The sequence below is a fragment of the Glycine soja genome, chromosome 5 (genome assembly GCF_004193775.1).
Source record: "Glycine soja cultivar W05 chromosome 5, ASM419377v2, whole genome shotgun sequence".
Classification (NCBI taxonomy): Eukaryota; Viridiplantae; Streptophyta; class Magnoliopsida; order Fabales; family Fabaceae; genus Glycine; species Glycine soja.
This window is the reverse complement of record NC_041006.1, coordinates 32,965,799-32,984,941: the sequence shown is the minus strand read 5'-3', so window position 1 is coordinate 32,984,941 and position 19,143 is coordinate 32,965,799. Positions and strand designations below refer to the sequence as shown.

The 19,143-nt window shown below is 37.2% G+C and overlaps 4 protein-coding genes across 7 annotated transcripts; all 4 read left to right on the top strand.

The window, feature by feature from the left end:
* Positions 1-2,188, top strand: LOC114412569. The gene is made up of 4 exons (XM_028376507.1): positions 1-214; positions 359-576; positions 755-828; positions 1,825-2,188. The coding sequence occupies exons 2-4, from the start codon at positions 361-363 to the stop codon at positions 1,916-1,918; spliced, it is 384 nt and encodes a 127-aa protein (XP_028232308.1). The 5' UTR covers positions 1-214; positions 359-360; the 3' UTR covers positions 1,919-2,188.
* Positions 2,189-3,803: 1,615 nt separating this feature from the next.
* On the top strand, positions 3,804-7,307 carry LOC114412568 (pentatricopeptide repeat-containing protein At5g18390, mitochondrial). Of its 3 annotated transcripts, none has more exons than XM_028376504.1 (4): positions 3,804-4,869; positions 4,983-5,874; positions 6,490-6,611; positions 6,858-7,307. In XM_028376504.1, the coding sequence occupies exons 1-2, from the start codon at positions 4,325-4,327 to the stop codon at positions 5,788-5,790; spliced, it is 1,353 nt and encodes a 450-aa protein (XP_028232305.1). In that variant the 5' UTR covers positions 3,804-4,324; the 3' UTR covers positions 5,791-5,874; positions 6,490-6,611; positions 6,858-7,307. The 3 variants fall into 3 exon arrangements, with proteins under 3 accessions (XP_028232305.1, XP_028232306.1, XP_028232307.1); XM_028376505.1 differs by having other exon boundaries at positions 6,490-6,617; XM_028376506.1 differs by lacking the exon at positions 6,490-6,611.
* A 950-nt stretch (positions 7,308-8,257) lies between these two features.
* Positions 8,258-9,423, top strand: LOC114412567. Of its 2 annotated transcripts, XM_028376503.1 has the most exons (3): positions 8,258-8,640; positions 8,777-8,928; positions 9,121-9,423. In XM_028376503.1, exons 1-2 carry the CDS (start codon positions 8,274-8,276, stop codon positions 8,908-8,910), a joined length of 501 nt encoding a protein of 166 aa, XP_028232304.1. In that variant the 5' UTR covers positions 8,258-8,273; the 3' UTR covers positions 8,911-8,928; positions 9,121-9,423. The 2 variants fall into 2 exon arrangements, with proteins under 2 accessions (XP_028232304.1, XP_028232303.1); XM_028376502.1 differs by lacking the exon at positions 9,121-9,423 and having other exon boundaries at positions 8,259-8,640; positions 8,777-9,087.
* Positions 9,424-9,864: 441 nt separating this feature from the next.
* On the top strand, positions 9,865-12,568 carry LOC114411511 (heavy metal-associated isoprenylated plant protein 45-like). The gene is made up of 3 exons (XM_028375166.1): positions 9,865-11,394; positions 12,055-12,127; positions 12,216-12,568. Exons 1-3 carry the CDS (start codon positions 11,389-11,391, stop codon positions 12,410-12,412), a joined length of 276 nt encoding a protein of 91 aa, XP_028230967.1. The 5' UTR covers positions 9,865-11,388; the 3' UTR covers positions 12,413-12,568.
* Positions 12,569-19,143: the final 6,575 nt, after the last annotated feature.

The window sequence follows — 19,143 nt, the reverse complement described above, 5'->3', positions numbered from 1 at the left end:
TGGCTGATAAATTCGAACAAAAATTACCCCAAAAAAAAAATCCTCCACTGAAGTTTAGGGTTTGGAGAGTGGCACTTAATTTGCAGCAATCATGAACACCACCTCAAACTAATGCACGTTCTCGATACTCACTCCATTCTTCCAAGCACTAATTAACTTCTGTTAATCCAATCAGCAATTACGAGCATCGAAGTTCCTCCACAGTTTTAATCTGGTAACTCACTCTCTTTTTTTGGTCGATTTGTCAACAATTTTTTTAATTCAAATTTCGCGTTCGCTTCACTTCCTCTGAAAATCTCCACCAATTCATGGCTATCTTCAACGGCTACATGATGTTGTTGTTGTTGTTTAACCACAGCTATGGCAGCGAGGCTCGCAATTGTGAGGAGCACCAGATGGAGATTGAGCAGCGTTTTAGGGTTCAATAGGTTTATTCATTCGGTGCCCCAATCTCCTCCTTTAGCTGGAAGCATTGATCTTGGGGTTCGGTCGCCGCAATCCGTTTTGCCCGAGTTTTGTTCCCCAAGTTTCTCTTATGGGGGCTCCATGGAGCTCATGGCTGTCCCAAAACGCAAGGTACCCAGTTCACTTCTCTGTCATTTTGAATTTTACTGTTGGGAATATCAATAGATAGAGTGTAGTGATGTGATGTAGTGTTTTAAGCAGGATTGGTGTGAGTATAATGATTTGTGCACTGTGCCATTGTTTCGATTTTGTGTTTTTACGTGTTTTTAAAATTTTGTTTGGCTTGCAGGTTTCTCCCCATAAAAGAGGAATAAGGAATGGACCAAAAGCTCTGAAACCTATTCCTGTGATTGTCCTATGCAAGTAAGACACTTTATCCTTGATGCTTCATGCTTGTACTAAACTACCCAAAGTTTGGAGTGCAATGAAACTGTTTAGTCTTCTATGAACAAAGTCAAACCTGCAAATAAATAGTCTAGAAAAGAGAAAAATTATGGTAACATCCAGAAAGAAGCCTGAATGAGTTCCTACACTGCACTCCCCTAAACTATTATGCTTGGTTTTTTGCTTGCTTAGTCGCACTCTTACCCTCAAATCCCATTAACTGGGATCTATCTTGCAATGTGCTACCACTTCAAAAGGAATTAGTGTATAAAGTCACTAACATGCTCTAGTTTTGTTTAAAAACTGTATGAAGCTACCAAATAACTAAAATTGTTTTTGTTTCTACTGCTACTCAAACGCTACTCAAACTGTTCACTGAAGTTAGAAAGTTGCAGACAATATCATTTCGTTCCAAATTTTTCTTGACACATAGGTTGAAGGACAACTCTGAATAGTAGTTGAGAATCATCAGATCAAAGAATTGGTAGCACTTAAAACTAGATTACCTATATGTAAAATATTTAAGCACACTTGGTTTTTCTTTTTCACCATGTGTTGTAGCCCTGTAGGAGGACAATGGATTCCACTGTAAAAAGATCTTTAAATATCTATGTGGGAGTTTCCAAAAAAAATTCTAAACATTAGAAAATAGAGTTTGGACATAGCTTTCAACCTGGCTCATGGATAGCCTGGTCCATGATTTCTTAGGCCTTCCTATTAGCTGACTCATCATTATCAAAGAAGCTCACTTAGTATTTCTCTGAACCAGATGGAGGGGAGGGTAAATTTTAAAATGAATTTCCCATATATCTGCTATATGGGATTCCATCATTTACTGCCTTTGAAGTATTTATGACATGCATAGGTGGGTTTACTAACTGTATGCCAATCTTATACTGTTGCCAAAACATTAAGATATTAAACTTATTTTTTCCAGTTCAGACGTGAGTAATTAACCTCACATTTTTTCTGCAGGAGTTGTGGTCGTGCTAGGCTTCCACACTTCTTTTGTTGTGGTGGGAAACCAAATCAGGGTAATACTGGTGAACATAAAGGTAGTACAAGCTAAGCTAATCAAGTTGTTTGTGAAGCAGCAGATGTTGGTTCGTGTGCAGGGCCACCCGTAAGTAGGTCCATTTGGTAGTAATGCTTTATTTCCTTATTTCTTAAGCAATGCCATCATTAGATCCGAGGTTTTTTGTTTTGGAAGATAAATGGAGTAGTTGGTGGGGAAAATACTAAAATTTATGAATTTTGGAAATGATACTGTATTTTATTTCCATTGAAGAATAGCGGCTTTGGTGCTTTACAATTGATCTCATGGCCTATTTATTTTTCACCTATAAAAATACTGTTCCTTTGAAGCTAAATAAACATTAATCATTCAGATTTATACTATCATTTTAAATTAAAGGATAAATGATATAAGCGCACGAATCTGAATTCACTAGACCAGTGTGGGAGCTTACAAATTTTAGGCCCAAGGGCCTGTGTTATGTGTACTGAATCCACTCCACTAAGCAATGTGAAGTGTCCTTATTCGCCCTTTTATACATCAATAGAACAAAAAAATACTTGTCAAAATCTGCTAATTAGGGAAATACACGAATTTGAACCAAGTTCAATCGTGATTCACTTTCTTGGATACTAAAAGCCTTGTCTTATTCTTATCACTAATTTTATTTGGTATTCAAGCTTTAAAAAATAATTGGCAACTGACAATTTAGAAAGTTCATTTTATTTTTTCTTCATCCATGAATCATTTGCAAAATTCAACGTTTTTTTTTTACAGAAAGCGATTTTCTTTTCTAATTAACCCATTTCCCCGAAGAATCACAAAACAGCTCCAAAATGATCTATATTTCATTCATTTGCCTAGTCAGAACTTCAACCTGGAAAACAAAATTGTTGGTAAAAAATAAAATGAGATATACTATTACGATGGCCATCCTTAGCGAATTCGACTTCCACGGTTTATGGGCAACTACATAAATGCATGGACCAATCTTTCCACTGGAATACGAAAAAAGGATTTGGAGAAGAGGCATATCATTATCGAATGACCCTGGATAAAAGTGGAAAATTTTAATTAAAGAAACACTTTCATGAAGTGGCGTCTCTCTCAAAGTATCATGGGGAAATTCACAATAAGTCTTATCATATACATCTACCATGTATCATCTTTGACATCAAGCTATTTTTCCCTTTCATTCTGTCATGGTATGAATCACTTTTTGAGTAACAGCTATTTATTGGTTCAGTGTTGTCCTTATCTCACCGTTTCACAAACCGTTTCTTTAATTACTATCGAATGTGAAAATAAACAAAAAATTAGATTTTTCAGATTAAAAAAGAGATTTTGAATTCGGTCTCTAGATATGTAACTTGGTTAAATTGGGAGATTTCATAACAGTTTCACATCACACGACTCAAATAAAAATTTCTTCTATGAAATATGCTTATTTTATTATTTATAGTCTCATAAAAAAAGGATTTGTTCATGTTAGAGAACACTAGAGAGAACAAAAATATGCAAGTCTCCACCAGCATCTCTTCCCTAACTTTGCCTACCTTGAACTTGAGGTGAGTTATGCAACTTGCCTTTATTTATACATGATGTTTTCTGATAATTCTATTCATATATCCTAATTTTATTAACATCATGCTATTATGTGAGTATAGTCTTGTCCCCTCCGTACATGATACAAGATATATTGTTGATTGTTGAGTGTGTCTGACATGTTAGGACGTGGTGTCTTTCTGATTGTGTCGTTACGTCTCAATGATATTAGCTCCATAAACATTCACACAAGGTTAATTTATAAGGATACTTAAATCGGTTAGAAATAAAGTGATCCTTGATATGACAAGAAATAGGATAATCTTGAGTGGGCCAATGGTAGAGTGTTCTAGATCATGTTTCCTCCTCTAATTATTTGTGGTTTTGAACTTATAACTACAGTTTATGTACAAGTTGATAAGAGTTAACCTCTTTAAGGAAGTTAGCTAGAACATTTCAAGTGTTGAGCCTGTTGTGGCATAAAACACTTGAGTGAATGAGTCTGTTTCTATAGCAAATCGATCCCAGGCTCAAACTTGTTTACCCAAAAATTCCACCTCCCATCCCCGCTGCTGCTTCGTGTCCCAATGAGCTCAAAAAGTGGGAAAAAAAAAGAAACAAAAATTCATTCGCTGATTAGAAAAACATCTTGGCCCGTTATGAAAGGGCAACTAAAACTCCTTGAGAGCTCCACATACAAGGAAAGAAGAGTTGCTGTATTTTTCTATCAAACACCCTACACAACCACTGTAATGAAACTGGAAGAACAACGGAACAATCAAGTCACACGGAAGAAAAGAACTATATATTTACCATTCATAATCAACTCCATTGCCCTAACAGTAGCTTCTGATTCCTAATTTGATTCCATTTAATCAGAAAGGAGTAGCCGAAGAACAAAGACACTCAATCGCAATGCTGCAGACTTGCTCAAAACTGATCCTTAGACACTCAAAACCGCGTCTCCTCCTCAATCTCCATTCAATCACGAAAACCCTAACCACCGCGTCTTCCTCCCGCGACGAGTACTTCGCAGTAATCCACCACGTGTCGAACATCGTGCGGCGCGACTTCTACCTGGAACGCACCCTCAACAAGCTCCGCATCACCGTAACCCCCGAGCTCGTCTTCCGTGTCCTTCGCGCGTGTTCCAACAATCCCACTGAGTCTCTCCGCTTCTTCAACTGGGCACGAACCCACCCCTCCTACTCTCCAACCTCCCTCGAATTCGAACAAATCGTCACCACCCTCGCCCGCGCCAACACCTACCAGTCCATGTGGGCCCTCATCCGCCAAGTCACCCTCCACCACCGTCTCTCCCTCTCCCCCTCCGCCGTCGCCTCCGTCATCGAGGCCTACGGCGACAACCGCCACGTCGACCAATCCGTCCAGGTCTTCAACAAATCCCCCCTCCTCCTCAACTGCCCTCAGACCCTCCCTCTCTACAACGCCCTCCTCAGGTTTTTTTTTTATCGGCAAATATTATTTAGTTGTTAATTGTTAGATTTTTTATCAATGGAAGCCACGAGTTTTCTTTGCCGCTGAACTAACCTTTTAACTCCCTCCTCCTCAGGTCTCTCTGCCACAACAAACTCTTCCACGGCGCCTACGCCCTCGTCCGCCGCATGCTCCGCAAGGGCCTCCGTCCGGACAAAACCACCTACGCGGTCCTCGTCAACGCCTGGTGCTCCAACGGGAAACTCCGCGAGGCCAAGCTCTTCCTTGAGGAAATGAGCGAGAAAGGCTTCAACCCTCCCGTCCGCGGCCGCGACCTTCTAGTCGAAGGCCTGCTCAATGCCGGCTACGTGGAATCCGCCAAGGGAATGGTGAGGAACATGATCAAGCAAGGGAGTGTTCCTGATGTTGGAACCTTCAATGCTGTGGTGGAGACAGTTTCTAAAGAGGACGTTCAGTTCTGTGTTGGTCTTTATCATGAAGTGTGTGCTTTGGGGATGGCTCCTGATGTTAACACTTATAAGATTCTTGTTCCCGCGGTTTCAAAGAGTGGGATGGTTGATGAGGCATTTAGGTTGTTGAATAATTTCATTGAGGATGGCCACAAGCCCTTTCCGAGCTTGTATGCGCCCGTTATTAAGGCTTTGTGTAGGAGGGGCCAGTTTGATGATGCTTTTTGCTTCTTTGGGGATATGAAGGCCAAGGCCCATCCTCCTAATCGGCCTCTTTATACTATGCTGATTACCATGTGTGGTCGCGCTGGCAAGTTTGTTGAGGCCGCGAATTATATCTTTGAAATGACAGAGATGGGGTTGGTCCCCATTTCGCGATGTTTTGACATGGTTACTGATGGATTGAAGAACTGTGGCAAGCATGATTTGGCTAGGAGAGTGCAGGAATTGGAAGTTTCTATCCGCGGTGTTTGATGCCCGATGTCTGTGCTGCTGTCATTATTGCCCATACAAAGCCAGTTACAAGCTCAAAAATTCCTCTACAGAAATTGAATATAGGTCCTAAATCCATGTTTTTAGTCTCTCTTCCTTTATTTATTCTATCTGTCTGGGACTGCAGTTCTTAATTAGTTATATCTGAATCCAATTATCAATTGTGCTCCTAGATTTGATGAGTTTCCTATCATAGATTAGGTTCATACATTTAACAAACTTGTTGGTTGCACTTGCTCTTGTATCTTTCTGGAAGCCTTCACTGTTTAGCAAAGTAACATACATAGCACATAGTAAATGAATGTCCTGGGGAAACCTGAGCAAGTAACATTTGAAACATCTGTGTGTGAGAGAGAGCAAAGAGAGCGCCTACATTGTTAAGCAGACTAACTACATATTTTGCTTAGCATTTAGCACATGAATATCCTTGGAAAATCTCAGCATGTAGAATTTGAAATATATACATATGTATGAATAAAGGAAGCCATTCTTTCTCTCCAATGCATAACCATTTTTTTCTCAGCTTCTGATGCCATCCAGTGAAACTCGTGTTTTTAAGAACATTACCCTGTGCATTGAATTGGTTTTTACTAGCATCTTTATTCTGTAGAATAGAAATTAAAACCATAAGAAATGGAATATTGTTGAACTGCTGTTCACTTACATGATGTATTTAATCAGGGGAAGAAAGCTTTTTCCTATGGAAACTCATTTATATGTTCAGTCTCACATAAGGATGATGAACTTTTCTGCACTTCTGGGTTTGAACCTGCTTGGCCGCCGCAGTTTTTCACTGAATGATGGTAACAGTTATGTTATGGGTGTGGAATTTAAGTAAAGATAGTTAAGTTCAGTAGAGAGATGAGTACCAACCCCTCCACCTCCACCCCCACCCCCATCCCAACCAACAAAATAACGTTTCTGTTACAGATAAAAGAATTCATCAATTTTCAAATTTTCATGTATATATATTTTTTAAAATCTCAAATTTCTTCAGCATATCTCCATTTTACTCCTTACTAATGTTTTCTCATAAATCCAATCCACAGATGCCTGGAAGGAGCCTGAATTGCAGATGAAGACCCTATATTTCAATGTTCATACTCAGACGTGAGTGTTTTATCCTGGGAGTACTCTGATGGAAAAGCTTGTATGGATTGGCAGCTTTTGTATATATATTATCTTCGGAAATCCACAGCATGTGGAAGGTATCCTTATGCCTGTCAATTGAAAATGTGTTTTTGTTTCACACGTCTTTATTATACAGAATTGCAGATTGAATTGTCCCATCTGCTTTTTATTTTTGGTCAACTCTTCAGAAATCTCAACAGGTTCATGTTGTAGAGTAAGAAAAGATCGCATGTTGGTTCTGAAGCAGCAACTCCAATGTTAATTCTTGCTTTGTTTCTCTTTTGAGTATTTGTAAATGAAAGGAAAATTTTGTTCGTATTTTACACGCAATTAAGCATGCATATCCACAAATTCTACTTCTCATATTATTCTTGTATGGTGATTGAGATCAGTAATTTTGAAATTGCTTCAGATTTTCCTCTGTTAGTGTGTTTGGAACTCAGTTGAGTTCAACCGAATGCCAATTCATTAGCCCCATTACTTATACGTTTCCTTCTGCATTGGAGAGTGGAAATTTCCCTTTCCAAGACTTCAAACTCACACCCTATGTCGGCTCCAACATGATAGTTTATCTTTGTACTGTTGTAAGAAACTAAGACTGCACCTCAACTTCAAAACTTGTCAACTAATCCTCATTTTCAAATGCTGTATTAATGATTAATTTAACTCAGCCCACTGTGTGAAAGATAAAAAAGGAAAACTAGAGATCAAAATTTTAGGTTTAGGAAGTAAATTGTTTATGGTGATTATATGTGGAAAATTTTAGATTTAGGAACTATAAAACTTAATTAAACCTGCTATCACCAAAAGTTTTTACTTAAAAAAATATAACGTTTATGGTATTACTTTAATATGATTAAAAAAAATTTAAAAAACAAAAGGGAAATATTGAAATTACATTATAAAAGTCATCATGACCTTTTCAGTAATTATAAATCCTAAGACGATTTTGATTTTTTTTATTGCTGACGATTTTGATTAATATCATACAAATAACATTTATTTTGTTACAATAACTTTTGTGATAAATTATCCAAGCCTAAATCATGTGCATACTTAATTTTAGTCATATTTTTTATTTGACTAAAAATTATTAAATCTATACACATTAAACGAGAATAAGAAGTAAATTCCAAAAAAATGTATTTTTTTTCCAATAAAATCCAGCAGACTTAGAAAGTATGATTAAACAATGTAGTTTTTATTTGACTTTTACATTCGAAGATTAAATTTATATTTTATATTTTTGAAGGGATTAATTTGTTAGTAATTCAGACTTTGGAGATTGAATTTAGCAATTTACCCTTAAAGTTGTAGCAAGAAGTTAATTAATAATGAGTGCGAATGCAGGGTTGGTGTTGAGCGGTGAGACGATGGGGGAGAACGAGAAAGGAGAGCGATGGAGCGGAGCGATGACAAATCTGACGGAGATGGCCTCCAATCTCGACTCTCTCCAGAAGCTTCTCCTCACCAAAGCCGTCTTCGTCGACGACGACACCTTCTCCAAAGCCTCCCTCGCCGCCGACCAGGCCCGCACCATCAAGCTCCTCCAGCAACGAGTCCAGACCTTGGAGAGAGAGGTCGACGCCGCCATCACCACCGCCGCCCGCGCTCGCTCCGAGAAGCGCCAGGCCGAGGCTGCTCAGAAATCCGCCGAATCGCGCGCTCATCAGCTCACCGCCGAACTCGAAAACACCACAAGTATCATCATCCTCTCCTTTTCCTCTTTACGATCATTTCACTTCCGATTTCAGTTCTCGTTGCTGCAATTGAGGTTTGTAATAGTTCTGATCTGCAATCGAAAGCACTAATCATTTCTGATTTTTGTTTTTTACAGAGGTGTTTGAGCTGCACATGGAAGAGCTGCGAGCGAAACAAGAAGAGATCGAGAAGCGCGACGAGGACATCAAACTTCTGGAAGCTATAATTCGAACGCTTGGAGGAAAGGAATCACTCTCTTCGTCTCAGTAGAAGAAATCTTTGTTTAAAGTGTGGTTAATACTCAAAACCCTAACCATTGCCCTCTTTTGTTACTTTGTAAATTGAATTATACACTAGTGCGTGAAAGATTCATATCTTAAGACTGTAGTAAATGCTGTTGTTTTTCTATATGAATATTAATTGGAGTAATTCTTTTTACATGATTAATTTCTCTGGTGATTCACTGGCGCCAAATCAAAGATATTGTGGGAAGTGCGAGGTAGATTGCAATTTTGCGGGTGTTGAATTGTTTGTTATGACATGAAACGCATTTCCTTTGACGAATACAACCATTACGTTATGATCGATCATAATGCTTCAAATTTCAGAACATCAAGATGTATAGTTTCCTCACAATTGGAGTTTGTGTTTGAGTAAATAATTTAAGTTCTTGTGGAATTAGTGTATCGGGAAAAGAATTATGGCATATAAGTTGTTTATGTAATCAAAGAAGAAATCTACCGTTTAGATTTAAATTGTAGGTTGTCTCTATCAGTTATCTAAGTTCTTGGAAATAAGCTGCAAACAGGTTATTGACATATCATAAGCTGTTTTTACGAGTGTTTTCAAACATTTGTAAAAACACTCCCTACAGTCTTCTCCATGTTCTTCTTTAAACTCTACTTGGAAAACATGTAGATTAATTGACGCAAGAAAGAAGGATTGTTCATGCTTAATTTGAGGTTTTGAGTTTTGAGTTTTGAGTATGAAGTTGTGTTAAATATTCAAAGAAAAAATTTGTCGCCTATAGGGATTTAACTGGTTATACAGGAAAGTAGAAATAGACTATACATTAATTTCCAGAAACTCAGTTTCTCTGGGCTCTCATTCTCAGAAACTCTAGCTATTGTGTGCGTTAAGTTCCTCTGTTCCTCCTTTTAGTTAACAACAAAGAACGTGTATATATATATATATATATATATATATATATATATATATATATAGCTAATATTGTTAATATTTCTTTGTATTAAGTCATTGAAATCCAAAAAGAAAAGTAAAGCCAGTTAACTGAAACTAATTTTAACTTAGTGCTTGACTCTTGGAACTTTGCTAAACGAGCTTCCTTGACTAGTACTAGCAGGTAACCAAAGTATTGAGCAGAAGAGAATCTTATGATAGACATTGGAAGCATTACAATGAAGCAGTTGGGCCAGGATCCTTTAGAGTTGGAAATTAATTGCATGAAAGTTATCATCGAACGGTTTTTAACTTGTATTTATTTAATTGTGTTAAAATTTTATTGTTACATAAAATTTTCTCTTGTAACGGGTGAGATAGGCCCTCAATGAAAAGTTACGTGAGAGAAACCTCGTATACCGAGCATCAACACCAAACTAAATTATGCCAAACTTGCTGCTTGGTCTGTTTATATTGTCTTTCTCATTGTCTACATAATAGACGTTTCTATTCCCTTTTTCTTTTCTGATATGTACTTCTTTTTCCTTGCTAAATGTGCTCCACATTGAAGCAAATGAAATACTATATGTCAGATAGCAAGAAAAGAATTGATCCACTTTATTCATATACCATGCCTGCACATATTGCAGACTAAGCATTTTATTGTCCACTTTTTTGTTTCTCCCTATTTGGCAAATCCTCTCTCCTTACATTACTAATGATAGAAAATAGTTAAATATCATTAAGGAAAAATAAAAAAGACATTGAAACAACATTAACACCAAATTGAAGATATAATGTTAGCTTGGTGGAAATGGGAGAAGGAAAGAGGAAAGTTATTGTAGGTTCAAATCCTCCACTAACAAAATTAACAATTAACATTAATACAATGACATTAACACCAAATCTAAGCCGCATAGATAAATAGATTTTGTTTAAAGAACCTATTTACAATTTATTCAAGTTTTCTTATTATATAAGCAATTGTGTAAGTATTCAATATGAACAATTTAATATGGTTATGGACAGATTCGATATATAAGGTATGTTTAATGTGCCAGATGTTCAACATGCTGAATGCTCTTGTCATCAAATCCAAGAGTTCTTTTGTCTGATCTCTTTCTTTTTGGTTTCCTCTCTCTATCTTAGTAAAAAACTTCGGTCAAAAGGGAAAAAAAGCCATGTTGGACCTGTCAAAGCCAATCATTTCAAATTCTCATACACTCATTGCTTTGCGTGGATCCAAAACCTCGAGGCTTGTGTCGCATATTCTAAAGCTTAATGTGCTTCTGTCCTGAAAAAGCTTATGGTTTAGCCTTATATTACTAGTTTAAGCAACCAGCAGACTCAAAACCCCAGACATTCCCCCACTTAATGTTTCTTCTAACTTCAGTTGATCTTGTCTGTGGTTTAACATATAAATATCCATGTGTGTATGTCTCTGTCTCATTGATTAACTCTCATTTCAATTGTTTTCAAATCATTCTGTCTCACTTTATCCTTCACTCCTGCTCTGTCTTCCCTCTCCAAATCATCATTCTGTAGCATTATTTCTTCTCAGCAGTTTCCATGGAGGTATTATTTTTGTAACTTTTAATCTCATTACTGTTACACGGTTTGTTTATCCCTCATTCTTGCATGGTTTTGGCACATCTTGATCTCAAACCTATGCTCTTTATTTAATAAATTTTTCCGTGCCTTTTTGAAAAAAAGATATAATCTCTCATTTTGGATATTTGGCCTTTAACAATTATGCTGAAAAATATACAAGATTGGGTGTTTTAAGTTTCATATAAGCATTATAGATTACAAGGTTTTAAAAAATAGTTATAGATGACAAGGTTTTAGAAAATAGTCCACAACCATGATTTTAGCTGAAATACTAAGGTTTTTGGAGTGTCTGAGATAGCAACGCGACTACAATTGTGGTCACATGGTCCAAATTTGTCCAATATTTTCCACAATATCAAAGAATGGAATGAAATCATGATCGTGATTTAAAATCTTGATAGATGTTCTATTTTCTAATAAGTAGATGAAATCATGCACACTCTATCAACAAAATGATTGCCAAATGAACTAAAAGAGTATTACCATAGCCTGATTAATTGGGAAATAATATTAGTCTCATGTGTGCAATTAGCTAACGAAAGCTAGTCTAACTTGGGCTAAATCTTTCTCAAATTTGCAGCCAATTCTTTTCAATAATATTCAATCACTGTTTTTGCTTTGCAGGTTGTTGAGTTAAAAGTGGAGATGGTTTGTATACATGAGAAAAGACTAAGGAAATGCCTCTCAAAATTAAAAGGTTGGTTTAATTGAAACAGGTTTTGCTAATCAGTGTTACAATAATTCTGACTTGGTGGTTGTATTAATGTGTGGTACTGTTTATGCAGGGATAGAAAAAGTGGAAGTGGATACTAACTGCCAGAAAGTAGTAGTGACTGGATACACACACAAGAACAAAATCCTAAAAGCAGTTAGGAGAGGGGGTCTCAAAGCTGACTTCTGGTCTGCTCAGAATGAGTTCCTTAATGCTTATGTCAGTTCCAATTATGCCAACTTTAGATTCAACCCCTTCAACTTCTTCTAAATATGAGACATTCTTTTCTTTTTTTTTGGGGGGGGGAGGGGGGTGGCGCTTTTTCTTTGGGCTTTTACATCTCCTGTCCAGTGTGGGATGATAAATTTATGAGTGTTGCTAGGTGCACCCAGCATTATTGCTGGTGCACCCAGCAAAGCTATTAAATGCCAAAATTGCCCCTGCTTGTTTTTCTTCTTACGGATCAAGGTGATCCGTACGTTGATCCGTAAAACACTTACGGATCAAGTTGATCCGTAAGTGTCTTACGGATCAACGTATGGATCACCTTGATCCGTAAGAAGAAAAACAATTTATTAATTAGTTTGTTATATATAGAAATCTATTTTTTTAGTTGAGTTTCTTGTAATTGAAAACGATTATGCAATACATGAATTCAAACAGTACATTAACTTTAACATAGTCGAACGAAATTAAATTTTCATCAAATACTACATCTAACTAACTCATGCTAATTTTGCGACAAGGACAACTCGTTTTCCATTTGCGGTAAAGGTTTACTGAAAACAACTAAAATTTTTATTGGCCCAATCTTTTTCCAGTAGTTAGACTCAATGAACACCTTCATCACGTCCTCGTTGGTTTTGAGTTCAATTATTTCAAATTTTATAACTTTTTTTGAATACTCATGGTGACTTGGTTTCCGAAAAAACAATCGCATTACCATTTGTGTTTCATCAACACCATAAAGGGGAATCCCACGAGGTGCAACTTGTTTGATCAAATCCTTCAGTTCATCCATGGTACATCCGGTGGGAATGTCAAAGTTTTTGGGATTTTTTCCTGTGAACGAGTAACCAACAAACTCATTTTGGCGTGACATGTTCCACCTCCCATTGTAATATAGCAGGGCATCATGAGTAGGGGTCATAGTAGTTGCAAGTAAGTTTAAAATACCATCTGGGGTTCTAGCAATGCTACATAATAACTCAATCAGACCAACAAACGAAAATTCATGATTACACATTAACATTGTGTTAACATCAGCATCATCTTTCAGTTGCATACATTGAAACCGAAATTGATTACCTGCATACGTGAAAGGCTGCCGGTAGTAAATTTCATCCAAAAATTGCTTGTCGGTTAGCTTAAGGGTATTGTGTATTCTGGTTTTTAACGTTTGAAAATCACACCCGTTAGGTACTCGAATGGGAACTGGAGTGGAAGCTTGGAAGGAAACACCACTGTCGTTGTGAACAATGGATCCATTTGGAAAAATAAAACCTAATGTGGAGTTCACAACTGTCTGACTGCTTGTCTCTCCCAAGAATGCCATAGTTTTTTGTAAGACTTGGGTTGATACTGAAACTTGTGCTTTCTTACAAGGTTAGGGTGTGCCATATATATAGAAGAGTTTTAATATTAGTGCTGCATTTTTTAAAGATTGAAAATACGCATGCACATGCTTTCTGTATGTGTTGTCAACTACACGAATGACATGACATGCTTTAGCTTGCATCAGATCTGCATGTGTAGTCATGCTGTGCAGGGTCCTTTCACGCGCTTTATGTTAATGCAGACAATAATTTATCATACACGGTTTTCAACAATGTGTAGTCAAGTCAGACAACGATATATCATACATGTTTTTTTAGAATTAAGTAATAATTTTGTTGTGGACGTAACAAATAAATTATATGTTCAAAACGATCAGGCATTTATAAATTACATGTTCAATCATCATTTATGTCAACATAGTCTCTCTTGAACATCACGAAGTTCTTGTAATGCTGCATTCTGCTAATATATGGATTTGGTCATGACTTCGCCTGCGGATGACAATTGCTAGACCATAACAATGATACAGGCGGTAAGGGACAAGGTTCTTTTAAATAAACCTGTTGTGTATGCGAAAAAATTGTTAACTCAATCCTACAAAACTCATTGCATAATCATAAAAAAAAACACTTCATATCTACAATGTACCTCAATAAAATGATTGTCATACACATGACCGATACAAATTATACGATGCAATGAAGAATTTGTCAGCGGTTGACTTCTAAGGGGAAAGAATGTCATGCTTTGTTGTTTAGACAAGGATACAACGATTACGTTATACCTTGATGCAATGACATGTCCCATGTCTGTTATATCCATCCATTTATCCGTTGTCACCTGAATAAAACAAATATACATGTCAAACTTAATTTCAAACTAAAGTCTTAAAAATCAAATTCATAAATTACATACCTTAGTTAACCCATCAACAAGTAGTGACATCCTTAATTCCTCAAATCTCTCCGTGCCACCAAAGAGCTTGATATAGTATTATGAGAAATTGACAAGTTCTTTAAGCAGATGGTTGCGGACCACCGACCAAGAGTCTTGACCCATACCTAATAAACTGGAAACCGACCGATATCCACAGTTACCATCACCTTTGAGATCAACAATCTTATCAATGAAGTCGTGCATAAATGGCTGAAACTGATCCAACATGGGCATCATCGTTCTTTGATTCGGTTGCTCAGAGGATGATGCAGTACGTCTCACCGACGAATTGTTATTTTGTTTTGATTCAAAGGCATCTACATACTCCAAGTAAGATGGATCGCGCTTTGTTGACCTTAGGTTCCTACTCGTAGTTTTCTTCGGTGCCCCCTTTGTGTTACCTTTGTTGGAGGAGGACACATCGAATTCTGACCAGGGTGTGCAATTTCCCAAAGTTTACTTCTTAGAGTAAACTTGCCACAAACATCAAGTTCTTCGAATTTTTGGTATATCGTTTTCATTACGTCCTTGATGCCCACCTCGGGCTCAGATAACCCTTGGTCTGAAAAACTGAGTCTCCTCTAGAACATATGAATTGAATCAAGTGGGATGCAACCACTAACATATTTGGATAGCTCACAAGCACAAGGAAGACCAAGCGTGGTTCTCACCACGCAACCACAACTTGAGGGATTCTTGCCAGCATAGTGAACACGCTCTAATTCAGCAACAATCTGATTTAAAGCATACCTTGAAACCATTCCAAGCAGCCTCCTGTATAAGGTTTTTTGGAACACATGTCCTACGACATGTGTACTTGTTTCAAATGATGCTTTAATCTGTGTGTGTTGCAACGTAATCATGTTGTTCACGGTATCCCACACACTGCATAAGTCTCCAATGCTATTTTGTAACAGTCTTTTTAAAGACGAGTGAGCAGATTCAACCCTACATTTCAAATACACAAATAAAAATAAACATATACAATAATACAATTCCATAAATTTTTCAACGTTAATAGAAATAGTTGAACAGTTTCATACCTGCTTGTTGTTGTGTTTCCTAAGTGCATCACCTTATTAGTCCAGGTGAAAACAAATTTTTCCTTGTGTGGTATTATCCATGTTTCCTTGACATAGTCAACAAATATTGGCCAAGGTGCGCAAGCTACTTCGAACTTCTTCAGGCATTCATCAAACTGTTGTTCTGAAGGACAATCAGTCAGAGATCCCCAGCAATCCATAACATAATCCCAAGCATTTTTTTGCGCAATTAGTGATTTACATTTAGCCTTCACATTCTTGTTTATGTGAAAGATGCACAACAAATTTGTGCATTCAGGGAATACATCTTTCACTGCATTCATCAATGCTTGGTCTTTGTCAGTGACAATAACTCCAGGGAGGGCATCACGCTTTAAAAAAAGGCCTCGGAAGCGTTGTAAAGCCCATGCCAAATTATTAACGCGTTCACCCTCCACATATGCAAAACCGGCAGAGAATGTCATCCCAGTTGGTGTCACCCCAACAAAATCGAGCAATGGGAGTCTATACCGATTTGTTTTGTAGGTGTTGTCTATCAAAAACACCAAATTGCATGCGTTGACTAACTTCACTGAATCAGGGTGGCACCAAAAGATATCTCGAACCACGTCTTCATCCTTTATTCTGTGCCAATAAATATATTGATCACGTTCAAGAAGCTTCATCAGATGTTGCATTTCAAGATCGCTTCCTCTTATGGAAGAACGGAATGCACTTCTTGCATTGTATATCTGTTTAATAGTCATACAACTATTGGAATTGTGTTCCTTTAGAATTAGCAGAATGTTTCTTGGCTTCACCATGGACTTCGTCATATCAGCAATAAGTGTTTTTTCAGCTTTAGTCAATCTCCCCGCATATGGATGTCCAACTAATGACTTGGCCAATTCATGATTATGCACTCCACAAATCAACTTCACCATCCAGCCACTGGCTTGCAACAAAGCTTGAAGGGACACCCACATTTCCTAGTCCCAGTGTCTCTTCTGATAAATTCTTTTTTCCTACACTTATACTCGCCACTCCTTTCACAGCCAATTAACACAAATGTACTCTTTCCTTTACTACCTGTGTTTGTGTCTGACCTTAAAATCACTGTCACAAATCCGTTTTCATGAGTCACGGATCGAGCCCACCGCAAAACATCCTCTAGGCACTCAAACACCTACAAAATCCACATGATTTAAGTTTTCTACCAGTATTCATTTTATTAAATATGTGACAAACATTAACATTATAACCTGAGAAGTCTTGAACGCATCCGAACAATCAACATGTGGTTCATTCGCACCACATGATTCTGCATTTTCATAATCCATATTCGCTCGTTCAGACATTATTTCATACATCCACTCATCTTCGTCCATCTAACCAAATCAAACAAAAAATGACCATACAAAAAAATTAGTAATTTAAAAGAAAAAAGGAAAATAAATGCAAAAACAGCAAATACAAAAAAATACACTTACGGATCAAGTTGATCCGTATCTTCTGGATCAAGTTGATCCGTAACATCCTTCCGGATCAAGTTGATCCGTAAGTGTTTTACGGATCAACTTGATCCGGAAGCTGCTTAATACTCTTCCGGATCAAGTTGATCCGTAAGAGACTTCCGGATCAAGCCGCTTCCGGATCAAGTTGATCCGTAAAACACTTAGGGATCAACTTGATCCGGAAGTATGTCCATACGTCTGCAACATATACTACCATCTACGTACCTCGTTTGCCGCCACCGACCATCGCAACGCTCGACGCCGGTACCTTCACCTTCACCGCTGCCCTCAACGTTGCTTCCCTCACGAACAAGACGCAATGCCGCACGAAAAAGAGAAAACGAGAGAAAGCACAGCGAACAAAAATGGAGGTTCTGCGCCTTTCTTAAAAAAAAATTCATTTTTAAGGAAGAAAGAAGCTAGGGACATTTTTGCCATTTAAAAACTTTGCTGGGTGCACCAGCAAAAATGCTGGGTGCACCTAGCAACACTCTAAATTTATACACTAGTTAGTATTCATTTTGCTTCTCATTTCCATAGAAATCATGACCAATCACAACGTTCATTGAAGATATTTTAGAGTGTAACAGAGACATCCAACTATATTTTGAGTCCTCTAGTCTTGCTACAAATTTGAAACTCCGATCTACGTGCAACTGCAAATAACTCCTCAATGATGTCATGCCTTGGAAGGATAAATTGAATTAAAAAATTATGCGCACTTTCAACCTCATTTTAACATAAATAGTTTCTAGTTCCAACTAGTCATATATCCCTCCCCTCTATCTACAGGTGTTATGTTCTCTCTTTTCTTGAGGGTAAACTTAATACAAATAAGTTGATCTAAGGATCTGTTCACAAAATTCTAAAATAACTATGAAAATCAAAGTTTCTTCTAAGAACCTAAAATAACGGGTACAGTTCATAAAAAAAAATTAAAAAAAGTACACCAACTCTTCACTTAGTACATATTTAGAGCAGTAAGATAGATACTCCTCAAAAACTCAGGGGAGTTGCTAGGTGCACCCAGCAATTTATTGAAACTACCATTTTACCCTTCATTAAAAAAGTTTAAAATATTTAAATAGTTTTCTTCTCCTCTCTCGGAATCACTCAGCCACTTCTTCTTTCTTCTGCTTTTCTTCCTTTGCTTACCTCTTCCGCGAGCCTTCTCCTCCACCGCGAGCCCAGCTGCTGCTTTTTCGGTTGGACGCCATTTCCGTTCGAGGTAGGTGTCCCTAATCTTCCCTTTGCTTTTATTATGCACTGTAGTTGTAGCATTTAGGGTAGGTTAGAAGAACCTTAGGTTAGGGGAACCTTAGGGTAGAAGACGAGAGCAGGAGACGCCGGAAAAAATGGGGAAATGGCTGACGGCGGAGTCTTCCGGAAGACCCATTAGGAGTTCTTCCGGAAGTTCCGGAATAACCTTTTCTGGAAAGTTTCCGGAAGAAGTGTTCTTCCGGAAGTAACCAAACGTCTTCCGGAAGAACACTTCTTCCGGAAGACTCTCGGAAAAGGTTCTTCCGGGAACTTTCCGGAAGAAGTGGTTTATCCGGAAGAATTCCGGAAGACGCCCTCTTCCGGAAGAACTTTCAAATTTCCGGAAGTGGTTTTTTTGTTTTTTTTTTTTTTTTTTGCTTTTTATTCTTTTTTTAATTTTTTTAAATAGAAATTGTTTTGTTTTTTTTTAAAATGAATTATTGTATTTATTTTGGTTATTTTGTTTTTTAGATTTTATGAAAAATGAGGTTTGGGTTTTTGATGTGATGTTTTTTTTATAATTTAAATTGTGTATTTTTACTAAATATTAAGTTGTGGATGTTTAGTAAATAATTTTTCTAAAAAAATTGTGGATGTTTACTAAATAATTTTTTTTACATTAGTTGTTTAATTTTTTTTAAAATTAAGTTGTGGATGTTTAGTAATGAATTATTTTTATATTAGTTGTGTTTTTTTTATAAATGAAGTTGTT

What these genes read in the sequence shown, in the direction of transcription:
- LOC114412569 (XM_028376507.1), top strand. Translation starts at nt 361, where the DNA reads ATGGCAGCGAGGCTCGCAATTGTGAGGAGCACCAGATGGAGATTGAGC. An exon ending in TGGCTGTCCCAAAACGCAAG is followed by an intron (nt 577 to 754) that starts GTACCCAGTTCA and finishes TTTGGCTTGCAG; the next exon opens with GTTTCTCCCCATAAAAGAGG. An exon ending in CCTGTGATTGTCCTATGCAA is followed by an intron (nt 829 to 1,824) that starts GTAAGACACTTT and finishes TTTTTTCTGCAG; the next exon opens with GAGTTGTGGTCGTGCTAGGC.
- LOC114412568 (XM_028376506.1), top strand. Translation starts at nt 4,325, where the DNA reads ATGCTGCAGACTTGCTCAAAACTGATCCTTAGACACTCAAAACCGCGT. An exon ending in CTCTACAACGCCCTCCTCAG is followed by an intron (nt 4,870 to 4,982) that starts GTTTTTTTTTTA and finishes CCTCCTCCTCAG; the next exon opens with GTCTCTCTGCCACAACAAAC.
- LOC114412567 (XM_028376503.1), top strand. Translation starts at nt 8,274, where the DNA reads ATGAGTGCGAATGCAGGGTTGGTGTTGAGCGGTGAGACGATGGGGGAG. An exon ending in CGAACTCGAAAACACCACAA is followed by an intron (nt 8,641 to 8,776) that starts GTATCATCATCC and finishes TGTTTTTTACAG; the next exon opens with AGGTGTTTGAGCTGCACATG.
- LOC114411511 (XM_028375166.1), top strand. An exon ending in ATGCCTCTCAAAATTAAAAG is followed by an intron (nt 12,128 to 12,215) that starts GTTGGTTTAATT and finishes CTGTTTATGCAG; the next exon opens with GGATAGAAAAAGTGGAAGTG.